General features: G+C 52.8%; 1 protein-coding gene across 2 annotated transcripts in view; it reads right to left on the reverse strand.

Moving 5' to 3' along the window:
• The window catches only part of LOC142924012 (uncharacterized), a 120,245-nt gene that overhangs the window by 44,961 nt on the left and 61,163 nt on the right, over positions 1 to 14,121 (reverse strand). For both annotated transcript variants that reach the window (XR_012941150.1, XM_076065277.1), the window contains exons 2-6: positions 9,065 to 9,265; positions 7,397 to 7,514; positions 5,753 to 5,831; positions 4,945 to 5,034; positions 832 to 888 (exon numbers count right to left, since the gene is read on the reverse strand). Coding sequence is in view for 1 of the 2 variants with exons in the window: in XM_076065277.1 (XP_075921392.1) it covers positions 832 to 888; positions 4,945 to 5,034; positions 5,753 to 5,831; positions 7,397 to 7,514; positions 9,065 to 9,262 (542 nt within the window). In the remaining variant the exon portion in view is untranslated. The remainder of the gene's footprint in view (positions 1 to 831; positions 889 to 4,944; positions 5,035 to 5,752; positions 5,832 to 7,396; positions 7,515 to 9,064; positions 9,266 to 14,121) is intronic.

Consider the following 14,121-nt stretch of genomic DNA (forward strand, 5'->3'; position numbering starts at 1 on the left):
AAACGATACGGAGACACAGAGAGACACGGACTCACGCGGAGAGACACACGCGGAGACACGGGGGAGTTGGGAGTCGAAACGATACAGAGACACAGAGAGACACGGATACACGCGGAGAGACACACGCGGAGAGACACGCGGAGGCACGGGGGAGTTGGGAGACAGGACAATATGGAGACACAGAGAGACACGGACTCACGCGGAGAGACACACGCGGAGACACGGGGGAGTTGGGAGATAGGAAGATACGGAGACGCAGAGAGACACGGAGAGACACACAGAGAGACACGTGTAGCAGTGTGTAGCAGTGAGTGTGTAGTACACACGCACACACGTGCTAGCTTAAACTCTGACTGCCATCCTACCTGCCAACCGTGCCCCACGATCACGCGTACGGACACTGCGCACGGCACGCACAACGGCGCCCCCTCCACTGCTGGATGAGAACCTCTCTGAACGCCGCGTGGGGGGTCGTGAGTGATACGTGACCGGGGAGCGGTGGCAGTGCAGTGGTGAGCGCTACGCTGCGCTACGAACCCGGCGACCCGAGTTCGATTCCCGCTCGCGGCCACCACCACCACTGGTGACGATTATCTGAACCGTTCCCGGGCCTCCCCGAGGTCTACTCAGCCTTAAATGAATTCCCGTTGAGGTGTGCAAAAACATCGCCACGCAAGCACTTGCCCCAAGAGTCTGCAAAGGCTTTCAGGGGGATCTTTGTATTGTTCGTGTGCTCCTTGCTTTGTCTGTGCGCGTGTGTGTGTCTATGTAGTCAAGTCTGTGTGTGTTTGTGTATGTCTGTCTGTGTGTCTGTGTCACAGTGTGTCTTACTTGGGTAGCGTCTTAAGGTGATTTTCCCTTAGCTCCAAGATCTGTAATTTGGCCAGCCTGCACACACACATACATACACCAGTAAATACACACACACGCACATACACCAGTAAATACACACACACGTACACTAGTAGACACACACACACGTACATCAGTAACAACGGAAAAGATCTCCCGTATAGCCTTAACAGACTTTTGGGGCAAGTGCTGTCAGCGAGTAGCACCTATGAAGGCCGGCACGACACAAGAGGGGGTGGGTGGCCAGCACCACGCCCGGCCGCCTTTGTATCCCCAGTGGCGATGTTCACACACTGCACCAGGTACGCATTTGAGGTCGAGTCGACCTAGGGGAGGCGCAGGACCGGTTCGGATAATCGTCACCGATGGTGTTGGTGGCCGTGAACGGGAATCGAACTCGGGTCGCCGGGTTCGTAGCGCAGCGTAGCGCTAACCGCTGCACTGCCACCCCACCCTAGTTTTTATTTAGTTAAATTTGTTAGTTGCGTTATTTCATTCGCGTTGCAAGTTCTGTTGCTTTCATTACATTCGTTTGCTTCGTTAGTTTCGCTAGTGTTGTTAGTTTCGCTCGTTTCGTTAGTTGTGTTAGTTTTGGTAGTTCCGTTAGATGCGTTAGTAGCGTTAGTTTTTTGTTAGTTGCGTTAGTTTTGTTAGTTGCGTTAGTTTCATTAGTTTCGTTAGTTGCATAAGTTGTGTAACTTTTGTTAATTGCGTTAGTTTTGTAAGTTTCATTAGTTTCATAAGTTTTGTTATTTTCGCTAGTTTCTTTAGTTTGTAAGTTTCGTTAGGTATGTAAATTGTGTTAGTTTCGTTAGTTTTGTACATTTTTCATTAGTCTTGTATTTTTCATTAGTTTCGTCAGTTTCACTAGTTTTGTGATTTTCGTCAGTTTTGTAAGTTTCGTCAGTTTTGTAAGTTTTGTTGGTTTGGTAAGTTTCAACCAAGGCCTCTGATTGGTGCAGGGAGGCCTCAAAGACGATTGGTCAGGATTAAGAAATCAAAAGGGATTGGAGGAGAAATTAAAACGTAAAAGGCGGGAAACGAGGGTTGACTGGAGGTGCGACGGTTGGCAACCGTTGGAGGAGGAGGACGAGGATTTTCCTGATGTGATTGGGGGGTGAGCGAAGCTTCCAGAAAGGGGGGCTCGGGAAAATATAAATGGGACAGCACGAGGGGAGTGGACGGTTGGAGAGGAGACGGAGTTTAAGCGCCAAGAACGAAGCCCGGGCCTAGAGATAGGGCTTTGTCCGAGTAAAGGCTCCGAGTAAGGTACAAGGTCTGTCGGAGTCACTACATATGTTTCGTTAGTTTTGTAAGTTTCATTCGTTTTCGCAAGTTTAGTTCAAGATAAAACCACAGATAGACCCGTAGATACACATAGAGGTCCATAGAGACAAACAGAAACACGTAAGGATCCATAGAGACACGTAGAGATCCATAGAGGCAGAGAGAGATCCATAGAGACACGTAGAGATCTGTAGAGACACATAGAGACCCATAGAGACACATAGAGACCAATAGACTAAACTAAACATTTTTTTATATTCTTGGGTCTTTCGGTAAAGTCACGTAGATAGGTTCAAAGAAAATAACAAAAAAGAACAAAAAGCTACGACGTTTCGATCGCAACACAAGCACTCGTCATCAGGAGAAAAAAAATAGTGGGAAAGCTGCTGAAAGCTGCTGAAATGGGTGTAGCCCAAGGGTCATAAGCGAAGTGGGCGGGGTTAGTAATGTTAATGTGAGAAATTTGCATGTCAATGTAAGATCGGAGAGCTACCTCCATGATGACGAAGCTACGGAGGTGGCCATTGTATTGTGATAGATGAGCATGTCAGTGTAAGATCGTAGATCCACCGCCACATCGAGAAGGAAAACGAGCAACGGTGGCTGTGTTAGTGTGAGACATTTAACCTGTCAATGTGAAGACATTGAACCTGTTAATGTAAAACCAGAGAGTCGAAAATAACTACTAACATCGGAAGGTAGGATGGAAACATCACAACAAGTTTTGACTTTTTTCTTTCTCCTGATGACGAGTGCTTGTGTTGCGATCAAAACGTCGTAGTTTTTTGTTCTTTTTCGTTATTTTCTTTGAACCTATCTACGTGACTTTACCGAAAGACCCAAGAATATGAATTACTGCAGTCACAAAAGCTTTAAGTCAAGATGTAAACTATTTTTTATTTGAGTAGGTAGTTGCTCCTTTTCAGAAGCGACCTGCCTATCCCAAATGATCGCTCAACGCAGTGGCTCATCATCGTCATGTGCAAAAATATAGCAGTCGCCAAATACTCTAAACGCGTGATGTCGATTGCAAATGTGGAGGGGAAAAACCGGAGGACCCGGAGAAAAATCCACGCGACCACAGGGAGAGAGACACCGCAAACTCCAAATATACAGCAGCAGCAGGCATCGTCCGGGTCGGGATTGAACCCACGACACCTCCTTTATACCAGGCGAGGGAGATAACTCACGCAAAATCCGGTCGTTATGCGAGCGTAATCGGAGTTGGCATGATGATGATTCGTGCTCCTCGACGAGATCAGCAATGCATTGTGGGTTCACTTGTGGCAAGCAATGTGCGCGTAGTTTACACGCGAGAAGAATCTCTCTCTCTCTCTCTGTCTGAACGCTCTCTGTGTCGCTCTCTCTCTCACCTTCTAACGCGCTCGGACGTCGGGCGCGGCGTGCGCAACAATCACCACCACGTGACGTTTTAGTGTTTTGCATAGGGCGCGTCCAGCGCCATGTGCCGCAGCACGTGCTCTTTTTATCGTGTGGTTAGTTGTTGGTTAGTTGTTGGTCAGTTGTTGGTCAGTTGTTGGTTAGTTGTTGGTCAGTTGTTGGTCAGTTGTTGCCGGTGACTTTGTGTTCCGTATCAAAATCGGCTCTAGTGCTGTTGCTGCTGGCAGCAATAAAAGTGGTTTAAAAGTCAAAAGTCTCTTCTACCTCATGTCTCAATGTCCCTCCCCCTCTCTCTCTCTCTGTTGACACTCTCTCTCCCACTCTCCCACTCTCCAACCCACCCGCCACTCCCGCTCGCTCGCTCCCTCTCTCTCTCTAGCTGTAAAAAGATGCCGCAAGGCGACACCGACGGCCTCTCTGCGGTGCCAACGTTTCGGAGGCCTGCGGCTGGAGCCGCGTGTCTACCGCTCCGATGCCGGGGACGCGCGCGCCGTGGTTCTTGGAACGCTGGGGGAGGGTGGGGGGGTCAAGCCTTCTGCGCCGGCGCAAACGGCTTTCTGCATTTCACTTTCGAACGAGCGGATTCGTCGAGCGTGGCGTGGCGACGCGCCGGTTGCGTTGTGTGACGTGACGCTGCACGCGACTTGACTTTGTGTCGAAATCGGCTCCAGTGCCTTTTGCTGTTGGCGGCAATAAAAGTGGTCTGAAGTATTACTCTGTCTCTCTCTCTCTCTCTCTGGCTACATCTTTCTCTGTCTGAACACTTACACGTTCTCTCCCCCTGTGTGTCTCTCTCTCTTCTATCTCATGTCTCAATGTTTCTCTCTATGCTCAGACTCTCTCTCCCACACTCTCCAACCACCCACCTCTCCCACTCACTCTCTCTCTGGCTACATCTCTCTCTCTCACCCTCCGCTCTCCCCATCGCGTCTCGTCGAGACCACGGTTTATTCTGGGAAAGAACGACACGGCTCTCGGTTGCACGGTCTATATCGGGAAATGGTGATGGCTGGCGTGCGTGTGTCTGCGCTACGAAGCCGGCCTCCCGAGTTCGATTGCCGCTCACGGCCAACACCAGTGACTATTGTCTCACAGGGATCTGGGCCTCACCCTACGTCGACTCGGCCTCAAATGAGTAGCTGGCGTGTAGTAAACATCGCCACCGGGGGAGACAAAGGTGGCCGGGCGTGGTGCTGGCCTCCCACCCCCCCCCCCGCCCCCACCCCGTGTGCCACAGTGCCGGCCTTCATAGGTTGCTCGATGCTCGCTTACAGCACTTGGCCCGACAGTCTGCGTGGGCTACACGGGGGTGGGGGGGTCTTTGTCCTTGTTACGTGTGTGCGTGCGTGCGTGTGTGTGTGTGTGCGTGTGTGTGTGTGCGTGTGTGTGCGTGTGCGTGTTTACCTGCCAAAGTTGCCGGGCAGAGCTTCGAGGAAGGCATCGTTCAGATATAGCTGGGTCAGGTTTAGGAGCTGAGTGAACCCTTCTGGCAACCTGCACACAGAGACAAAGGTCCTCCATCACGCCTAACACGTAGCAGGGCTTTTCACGATCAATATCATCCGTAATACAGGTTAATTTTTTTTCGCGTTTAGATCGCGTAAATATATAAATGTGCCGTTAAACCCGCCACCACCCGACACAGCCAATTAGTGAGGGGTTTGTCACGTAAACAGAACGTGGCCAATTCTTTACTAGCACCGCAGCACACAGGTTGCGTGTTGGAGAGCGAAGCCGCAACATTTACAATCCGAGTACGATGTTTCGCCAGTAATCACAACCGGCATCATCAGGCGACAGCCAGATTTGTGGAGAAATCCTCCCGATTCGTTCCTTAGGTAAAGCGGTAGATGTGATGACGTCACTTGTGAGCACTTCTTTTGCGAAGTGGCGGGGGGAGATTAATGAATGCATATCAATGACTATGGGTATCCATTGCCGGTTGCGTTATTTGTATGGTAATTAACATACATTATGCATGCGCATAGACTGTTGGGGCCAGTGCTGTTAGCGAGCAGCGCCTAAGAAGGCCGGCACGGTACACGAGGGGGGTGGGTGGCCAGCACCACGCCCGTTCGACCGCCTTTGTCTCCCCCAGTGGCGATGTTTACTACACCGCACCAGGTACCCATTTGAGGCTGCATGCATGCCTGAGCTAGTGCGAGTGCGTGTGTGCATGCGTGTGTGCTCGTGCGTGTGTGTGTGAACTCACTTGCTAATGGGGTTCACGCTCGCTTCTAACACAGACAGGCACTTGCAACAGCGGATGTTCTCCGGGAACTCTTGAATGCCTGGGTGCACAAAGACAAAGATCCCCACCCCGATTATAGCCTCAACAGGCTGCTGGGGCAAGTGCTGGTAGCGAACAGAACACCTTACACTGCATCTCATCGCAAACAATCGAAGGGCGCCCCCAGCGGCAGCTGTCCCTGTGTGGTGACCCGGCACCTTGCCAACTAGCGGGCATCAGTCTGCCAGTTGGGGGACTGCGGTTGTTACTGTGGACTGTGGTTGGGTCGCCACGGTGGCGAGATGTTAACTACCTCGCCTGGTATACAGGAGGTCACCGGTTCCGATCCCAACACCGACGATGCATGCTGCTGTATATTTGGACTTTGCGGTGTCTCTCTCTCATCTTCATCATCACAGTTGAGAGATGTTAACTGCCTCGCCTGGTGTACAGGAGGTCAGTGGATTCGATTCCGACCCCTGATGCCTGCTGTATATTTGGAGTTTGCGGTGTCTCTCTCTCCGTGGTCGTGTGGATTTTTCTCCCGGTCCTCCGGTTTTTCCCCTCCACATTTAGAATCGCGTGCTCAGAGCATGTGGCTACTGCTATAAATGTTCACGTGATGACGACAAGCCACTTCGTAGCGAGCCATCATCAAGTGATGGGCAGTTCGCTCCATAGCTCAGTGGGGTCTTACCTGGTCAAATAGAAAATAGTCAAATCGTTTATAGTTGTAATAAGTGGGCTATCCTAGAGCACCCCCAGTGGCAGCTCGCCCTGTGAGGCACAAGGCGAGCGGGCACCTGGCCCGTCGCAACACCCCACCCGCGGTGCCCCGCCCACTATGCCCCGCCCACGATGCCCCGCGCCACGATGCCCCGCCCACGATGCCCCGCCTATGATACCCCGCCCACGATGCCCCGCCCACAATGCCCCGCCCACAATGTCCCATCCACGATACCCCACCCACAATGCCCCGCCCACGATGCCCCGCGCCACGATGCCCCGCCCACGATGCCCCGCCTATGATACCCCGCCCACGATGCCCCGCCCACAATGCCCCGCCCACAATGTCCCATCCACGATACAACACACCACAATGCCCCGCCCACGATGCCCTGCCCACGATACCCCACCCACGCTACCCCACCCACGATGCCCCGCCCACGATGCCCCGCCCACGATGCCCCGCCCACAATACCCCACCCACAATGCCCCGCCCACGATACCCCACCCACGATACCCCACCCACAATGCCCCGCCCACGATGCCCCACCCACGATACCCTACCCACGATGCCCCGCCCACGATACCCCACCCACAATGCCCCGCCCATGATACCCCACCCACGATACCCCACCCACAATGCCCCGCCCACGATGCCCCGCCTACAATACCCCACCCACGATACCCCACCCACAATGCCCCGCCCACGATACCCCACCCACGATGCCCCGCCCACGATGCCCCACCCACGATGCCCCGCCCACGACACCCCAACCACGTCGCCCCAACCACGTCGCCCCAACCACGTCGCCCCAACCACGTCGCCCCAACCACGACGCCCCAATCACGTCGCCCCAACCACGTCGCCCCAACCACGACACCCCAACCACGATGCCCCACCGTTCTTGCTGATGTCCAACTCCCGCAGGTTGCTGAGTCCGGCGATGGCGGGCGGGAGGGACGAGAGGTCATTGTCCGGCACGCTCAGCTTGCGCAGGGCCTGGCAGCTGAACAGTTGCTGTGGGAAGTAGCGGCACCAGCAGCAGCAGACAGACAGATCGACGTACAGACGGACGTACAGACGGACGTACAGACGGACGTACAGACGGACGGACAGACATGCGGCGCGCGTCACTACAAGCCATCGACTCTCTCTCTCTCTGAGTCGTCCACTCTCTCTCTCTCTCTGAGTCGTCCACTCTCTCTCTCTGAGTCGTTGACTCTCTCTCTCTATCTCTGAGTCATCGACTCTCTCTCTCTGAGTCATCCACTCTCTCTATGAGTAATCCACTCTCTCTCTCTGAGTCGTCCACTCTCTCTATGAGTAATCCACTCTCTCTCTCTCTCTGAGTCATCCACTCTCTCTATGAGTAATCCACTCTCTCTCTCTGAGTCGTCCACTCTCTCTCTGAGTCATCCACTCTCTCTCTCTGAGTCGTCCACTCTCTCTCTGAGTCATCCACTCTCTCTCTCTCCGAGTCGTCCACTCTCTCTCTCCGAGTCGTCCACTCTCTATGAGTCATCCACTCTCTCTCTGAGTCGTCCACTCTCTCTCTCTGAGTCGTTGACTCTCTCTCTCTATCTCTGAGTCATCGACTCTCTCTCTCTGAGTCATCCACTCTCTCTATGAGTAATCCACTCTCTCTCTCTGAGTCGTCCACTCTCTCTATGAGTAATCCACTCTCTCTCTCTCTCTCTGAGTCATCCACTCTCTCTATGAGTAATCCACTCTCTCTCTCTGAGTCGTCCACTCTCTCTCTGAGTCATCCACTCTCTCTCTCTGAGTCGTCCACTCTCTCTCTGAGTCATCCACTCTCTCTCTCCGAGTCGTCCAATCTCTCTCTCCGAGTCGTCCACTCTCTCTCTGAGTCATCCACTCTCTCTCTCTCTCTGAGTCGTCCACTCTCTCTCTGAGTCATCGACTCTCTCTCTCTGAGTCATCCACTCTCTCTCTCTGAGTCATCCACTCTCTCTCTCTGAGTCATCCACTCTCTCTCTCTCTCTGAGTCGTCCACTCTCTCTTTCCGAGTCGTCCACTCTCTCTCTGAGTCATCCACACTCTCTCTCTGAGTCGTCCACTCTCTCTCCGAGTCGTCCACTCTCTCTCTGAGTCATCCACTCTCTCTCTATGAGTCATCCACTCTCTCTCTGAGTCATCCACTCTATGAGTAATCCACTCTCTCTCTCTATGAGTCATCCACTCTCTCTCTCTCTGAGTCATCCACTCTCTCTCTCTGAGTCATCCACTATCTCTCTCTGAGTCATCCACTATCTCTTCGAGTCATCCACTCTCTCTCTCCGAGTCGTCCACTCCCTCCCTCTCTCTCCCATAGTCAACCTCTCTCTGAGTGAGCGTGCGAGTGTGCGAGTCAGGGAAAGAGCTTGCGAGCGAGTGAAGTAAATGAGCGAGCAGGCAAATGAGCGAGCGAGCGGGGGGGGGGGGGGGCGAGCCGGCGAACGAGCGAGCGGGCGAGCAAGCGAGCGAGCGTGCCAATGAGTGAGGAAAATGAGCCGGCGCACGAGCGAGCGAACGAAGTAAACGAGTGGGTGGGCGAGCGAGCCACAGACCCGGGGCAGCTCCTCGATCTGGTTGGCGTCCAGGTAGAGCTCCAGGAGGCTGCGCTCGCACGAGAAGACGTCGCGCGGCACCGCGTCGAGGCTGCAGTGCGAGAAGTCGAGCACGGAGGCCGCCCCCCCTTCCTCGTGCTGCGCCCGCAGGCAGCGACACGACAGCAGCCCGCCCAGCAGCCGTCGCTTGCTGCCCATTGTCTGTAACGTCATCGTCAACATGAGCGTCATCATCATCTCCGTCGTCATCAACATCATCATCTCCATCATCATCATCATCAACATCATGTCTCCAACATCAACAGCATTATCATCTCCATCATCATGTCTGCAACATCATCATCTCCATCATTGTCTCCATCATCATCTCCATAATCATGTCTGCAAGGTCAATATCATCATCTCCACCATCATCATCAACATCACGTCTCCAACATCAACAGCATAATCATCTCCATCATCATGTCTGCAACGTAAATATCATCATCTCCACCATCATCATCATCAACATCATGTCTCCAACAGCATAATTTCCATCATCATTGTCTGCAACATCATCATCTCCATCATCATGTCTGCAACGTCAATATCATCATCTCCACCATCATCATTAACATCATTTCTCCAACAGCATCATCATCTCCATCATCATGTCTGCAACATCATCATCTCCATCATCATGTCTGCAACGTCAATATCATCATCTCCACCATCATCATCAACATCATGTCTCCAACAGCATCATCATCTCCATCATCATGTCTGCAACATCATAATTTCCATCATCATGTCTGCAACGTCAATATCATCATCATCTCCACCATCATCATCAACATCATGTCTCCAACCGCATCATCATCTCCATCATCATGTCTGCAACATCATCATCTCCATCATCATGTCTGCAACGTCAATATCGTAGTCGTCATCTCGAACATCATCTATCTCCATCATCATCTCCACCATCATCTCCACCACCATCTCCATCATCATCTCCATCATTATTATCATGTCTGCAACGTCAACATCATCATCTCCAACATCACCATCATCATCAAATACACTGCCAACCCATTGTCTGCAACATAATCATCATCTCCATCATCTCTATTATCATGTCTGCAACGTCAACATCATCATCCCCATCATCATGTCTGCAACATCATCATCAGACACACTAGATACCCGTTGCTTGCAAGATCATCCTCATAATCAATTGAGGAATAGCATCATCATCACCTGTTGGTGATGATGATAATGCTGAGGGTCAGCATTATCAGCATTATCATCATCACCAACATCATCATCATCATCAGTTGAGGATCAGCATTATCATCATCACCAACATCATCATCATCAGTTGAGGATCAGCATTATCATCATCACCAACATCATCAACTTCATCAAACACAACGATTAATCAGGTTGTTGAATTCTCACCATCGTCACCAAGAAACTACGTTCAAGATTGGCAATGGCATCGTTATCACACCATCACCGTTCGTATTAATAACATCACCACCACCACCATCAACGTTAGTATTAATAGTAACAACATTACCACACATACACACACACAGAGACGCATATACACGCGCACGCACACACAGCATAAACCACACACGTGTGCGTATATTGATACACAAAGGTACAGAGACAAAGATCCCCCGGGTAGCCTCAGCAGACTGTAGGAGCAAGTGCTGCTACACACAGAGCATAAACCACACACACGCATGTTTATATATTAAAATATACGCAAAAGTACAGAGACGAAGATCCTCCGGATAACCCCAACAGACTGCTGGCACAAGTGGCTGTTAGCGAGTAGCAGCACCTATGAAGGTCGGCACTGTGGCACATGAGGGGGTGGGTGGCCAGCACCACCACACCCGGCCGCCTTTGTCTCCCCAGTGGCGATGTTTACTACACACACCGCACCAGGTACTCATTTGAGGCAGAGTCGACATAGGGGAGGCCCGGGACCGGTGCGGATATTCGTACACATACACACGTGTACACACACACGCATACACAAACGTACATACACGCACGTACACACACGCACGTACACGCACGCACGTACACACGCACGTACACATACTTACATACACGAAAGAATACACACGTACACATACACACGTACACATACACACGCACAAACACGCACACACACGAACACGTATGCACACACATACACGTACGCACACACGTACGCACGTACGCACGCACGCACACACACGCACGCGCACACACACATACGCCCGATGCTATAAATAGCCAAGCACAGCGCTCTGTGCTCGGCACGTGAGCATCATGCAAAGTGTGTACCGGGCGAGTGTCTGTGCCTGTACGTATGTGTCTGTACGTGTGTGTGTGTCTGTACGTGTGTGTCTATCCGTGTGTGTGTCTGTGCGTGTGGGGAGCGGTAGTGTAGCGGTTAGCGTGTTGCGCTATGAACCCGGCGACCCGGGTTCAATTCCCGCTCACGGCCAACACCAGTGACGATTATCTGAACCGGTCCTGGGCCTCCCCTAGGTCGACTCAGCCTGAAATGAGTACCTGGTGCGGTGTGCAAACATCGCCACTGGGGAGACAAAGGCAGTCGGGCGTGGTTGCTGGCCACCCACCCCCTCGTGTACCGTTCCGGCCTTCATAGGTGCTCGCTAACAGCACTTGCCCCTACAGTCTGTTAAGGCTATACGGGGGATCTTTATCTTTGTGTCTGTGCGTGTCTGTGCGTGTCTGTGCCTATACGTGTGTGTCTGTTCTTCGTGCTTTGGGAGTCCCTGACCCGCTGCTCACGATCATTAAGGACCTTCATGATGGTGAGCGGGCCCGGGTAAAACTACGTGGGCGGGAGTCAGAGCCATTCCCTGTACACCTTGGGGTGCGACAGGGATGTCCTCTGGCTCCCACATTATTTAGCATCTATTTCGACCACGTAGATCGTGAGCCTTCAATAGCTGTACCGGAGGAATTCCCATCTGGTACAGATACAATGGTAGACTGATCGATGCCCGGGTGCGGTCAAGGGATGGCTCCCTATTGCTCAACCATGTTATGTATGCCGATGATCTGGTGATTGCTGCTCACTCAGAGGAGGAGTTGTAGGCGCTGCTGCTGAACCTGGAGCGTGCCACTAAGAGGTAGGGCCTTATCATCAGCCCCACCAAAACTAAGCACCTGCCTGGGGATTTTGTACCATCGGACACTCCACCCCCACAACTCCCAATTGGTGATAGGGCAGTTGCGGAGAGAGTTGAGAGTTTCCCATACCTGGACAGTGTGCTCATGACCGGCTGCGGTTTGACAGCAGAGTTCTCACTCCGAATCAGTCGAGCGGTATTATCTTTTCATCGGTTTTGTAACGCTGTGTGGAAGCTCCCTGGTCTGTCGCTCCGCATGAAGCTTCAGGTCTTCTCGGCCACAGTCATTTCCTCCCTTCTCTACGCTTGCGAAACGTGGACCCCCAAAATGGAACATCTCCGCCGGTTAGAAACATTTAGGCTGGCCTGCTTACGATCCATCCTGGGTTTAACCAGGCTGAAATGTGAGCAGCCCACATATCCTTGAAAGATCTGGACACATTCCCATCGGTGAGCTCCTCCTGCAAGCAAGGCTGCGTTTGCTGGGTGATGTTGGCTGGATCGAGGGGGCTAAACGGGCGTGGCACGGGCTACAGAAGAGATGGAGTGATGTGGTACAGGAGGAGCTGAGTGGACTTGCCGATGACTGGTACCAGCGGTGTCAAGATTGGCCTCTGCGGAGGCAGCTTGTGAAAGACGCTACTGGGCAGTTGTAGGCAGTCGCCCTCCAACAACAACGGAGGGGGGAGGAGCGACGCTCACGACAACAAGCGGAGCGCCGGGTGGCTAAAGCACAGCAGGTTGGCACAGTAGGGGGCACAGGTGGTGCATCAGCCAGTCGTCTCAGTCATCTCAGTCAGTCGACCCGTGGCACCTGGGTCTACCCCGTGACCTCGTGCCAGCGGGCGTTCGACACTTCACGTGGCCTCAAGGTGCACATGGCCTGGCACAAGCATCATGATGACGTCACCGCCACTTAGTGGCGAATGGCGGTTGTTGTTGTTGTGTCTGTACGTGTGTGTGTGTGTGTCTGTAGTGTCCCTATGGTGGGGCGGTGGTGTAACGGTTCGCGTGCTGCACTACGAACCCGGCGACCCGGGTTCGATTGACGCTCACGGCGACTCAGCCTCAAATTAGTAACTGGTGCGGTGTGCAGTAAACGTCGCCACTGGGGGAGACAAAGGCGGCCGGGCGTGGTTGGTGCTGGCCACCAACCCCCTCGTGTGCCACAGTGCCGGTCTTCATTAGGTGCTGCTACTCGCTAACAGCCACTTGCCCCTTTGTCTTTGTGAACATTCTGCTCTTGCAAGTGTGTGAGTAGTGCAGAGGTATACAGTGAAGTATGTCTGTCACTGGTAAATAAGTGTGTATGTGTGCATGCCTGTAAGAGTGGTGAATATTTGTACCGATTCCTGGGCCTCTCCTAGGTCGACTCAGCCTCAAATAACTACCGGTGCGTGTTTGTGTGCAGAATTTCTGTCGTGCCGTACATAGCCAACCGTGCTATAAGCGTCGTCACTGGGGGAGACAAAGGCGGCCGGGCGTGGTGGTGCTGGCCACCCACCACCCTCTCGTGTGCCGTGTCCCGGCCTTCATAGGTGCTGCTACTCGCTAACAGCCACTTGCCCCTACAGTATGTGCAGGCTACACGGGGGATCTTTGCCTTTGTGTGATCATAAATGGGCCATGCCTTTTGAGGATTTCACGCATTCAATTTCGTTACGTAAGAGGGGTAGACACACAAAGACAAAGATCCCCCGTGCAGCCCCAACAGACTGGAGGGGTAGGCAAGTGGCTGTTAGCGAGTAGCAGCACCTAAGTGGCGGTGACGTCACCACGGCGCCTGTGCCAGGCCATGTGCACTTTGAGGCCACGTGAAGTGTCGAACGCCCGCCGGCAGGAGGTCACGGGACAGACCCAGGTGCCACGGGTCGACTGACTGAGACGACTGGCCGATGCACCACCTGTGCC

This window comes from Petromyzon marinus, chromosome 1 (assembly GCF_048934315.1).
Source record: "Petromyzon marinus isolate PM22_M1 ecotype Great Lakes invasive population chromosome 1, UKy_Petmar_22M1.pri1.0, whole genome shotgun sequence".
NCBI classification, from domain to species: Eukaryota; Metazoa; Chordata; class Hyperoartia; order Petromyzontiformes; family Petromyzontidae; genus Petromyzon; species Petromyzon marinus.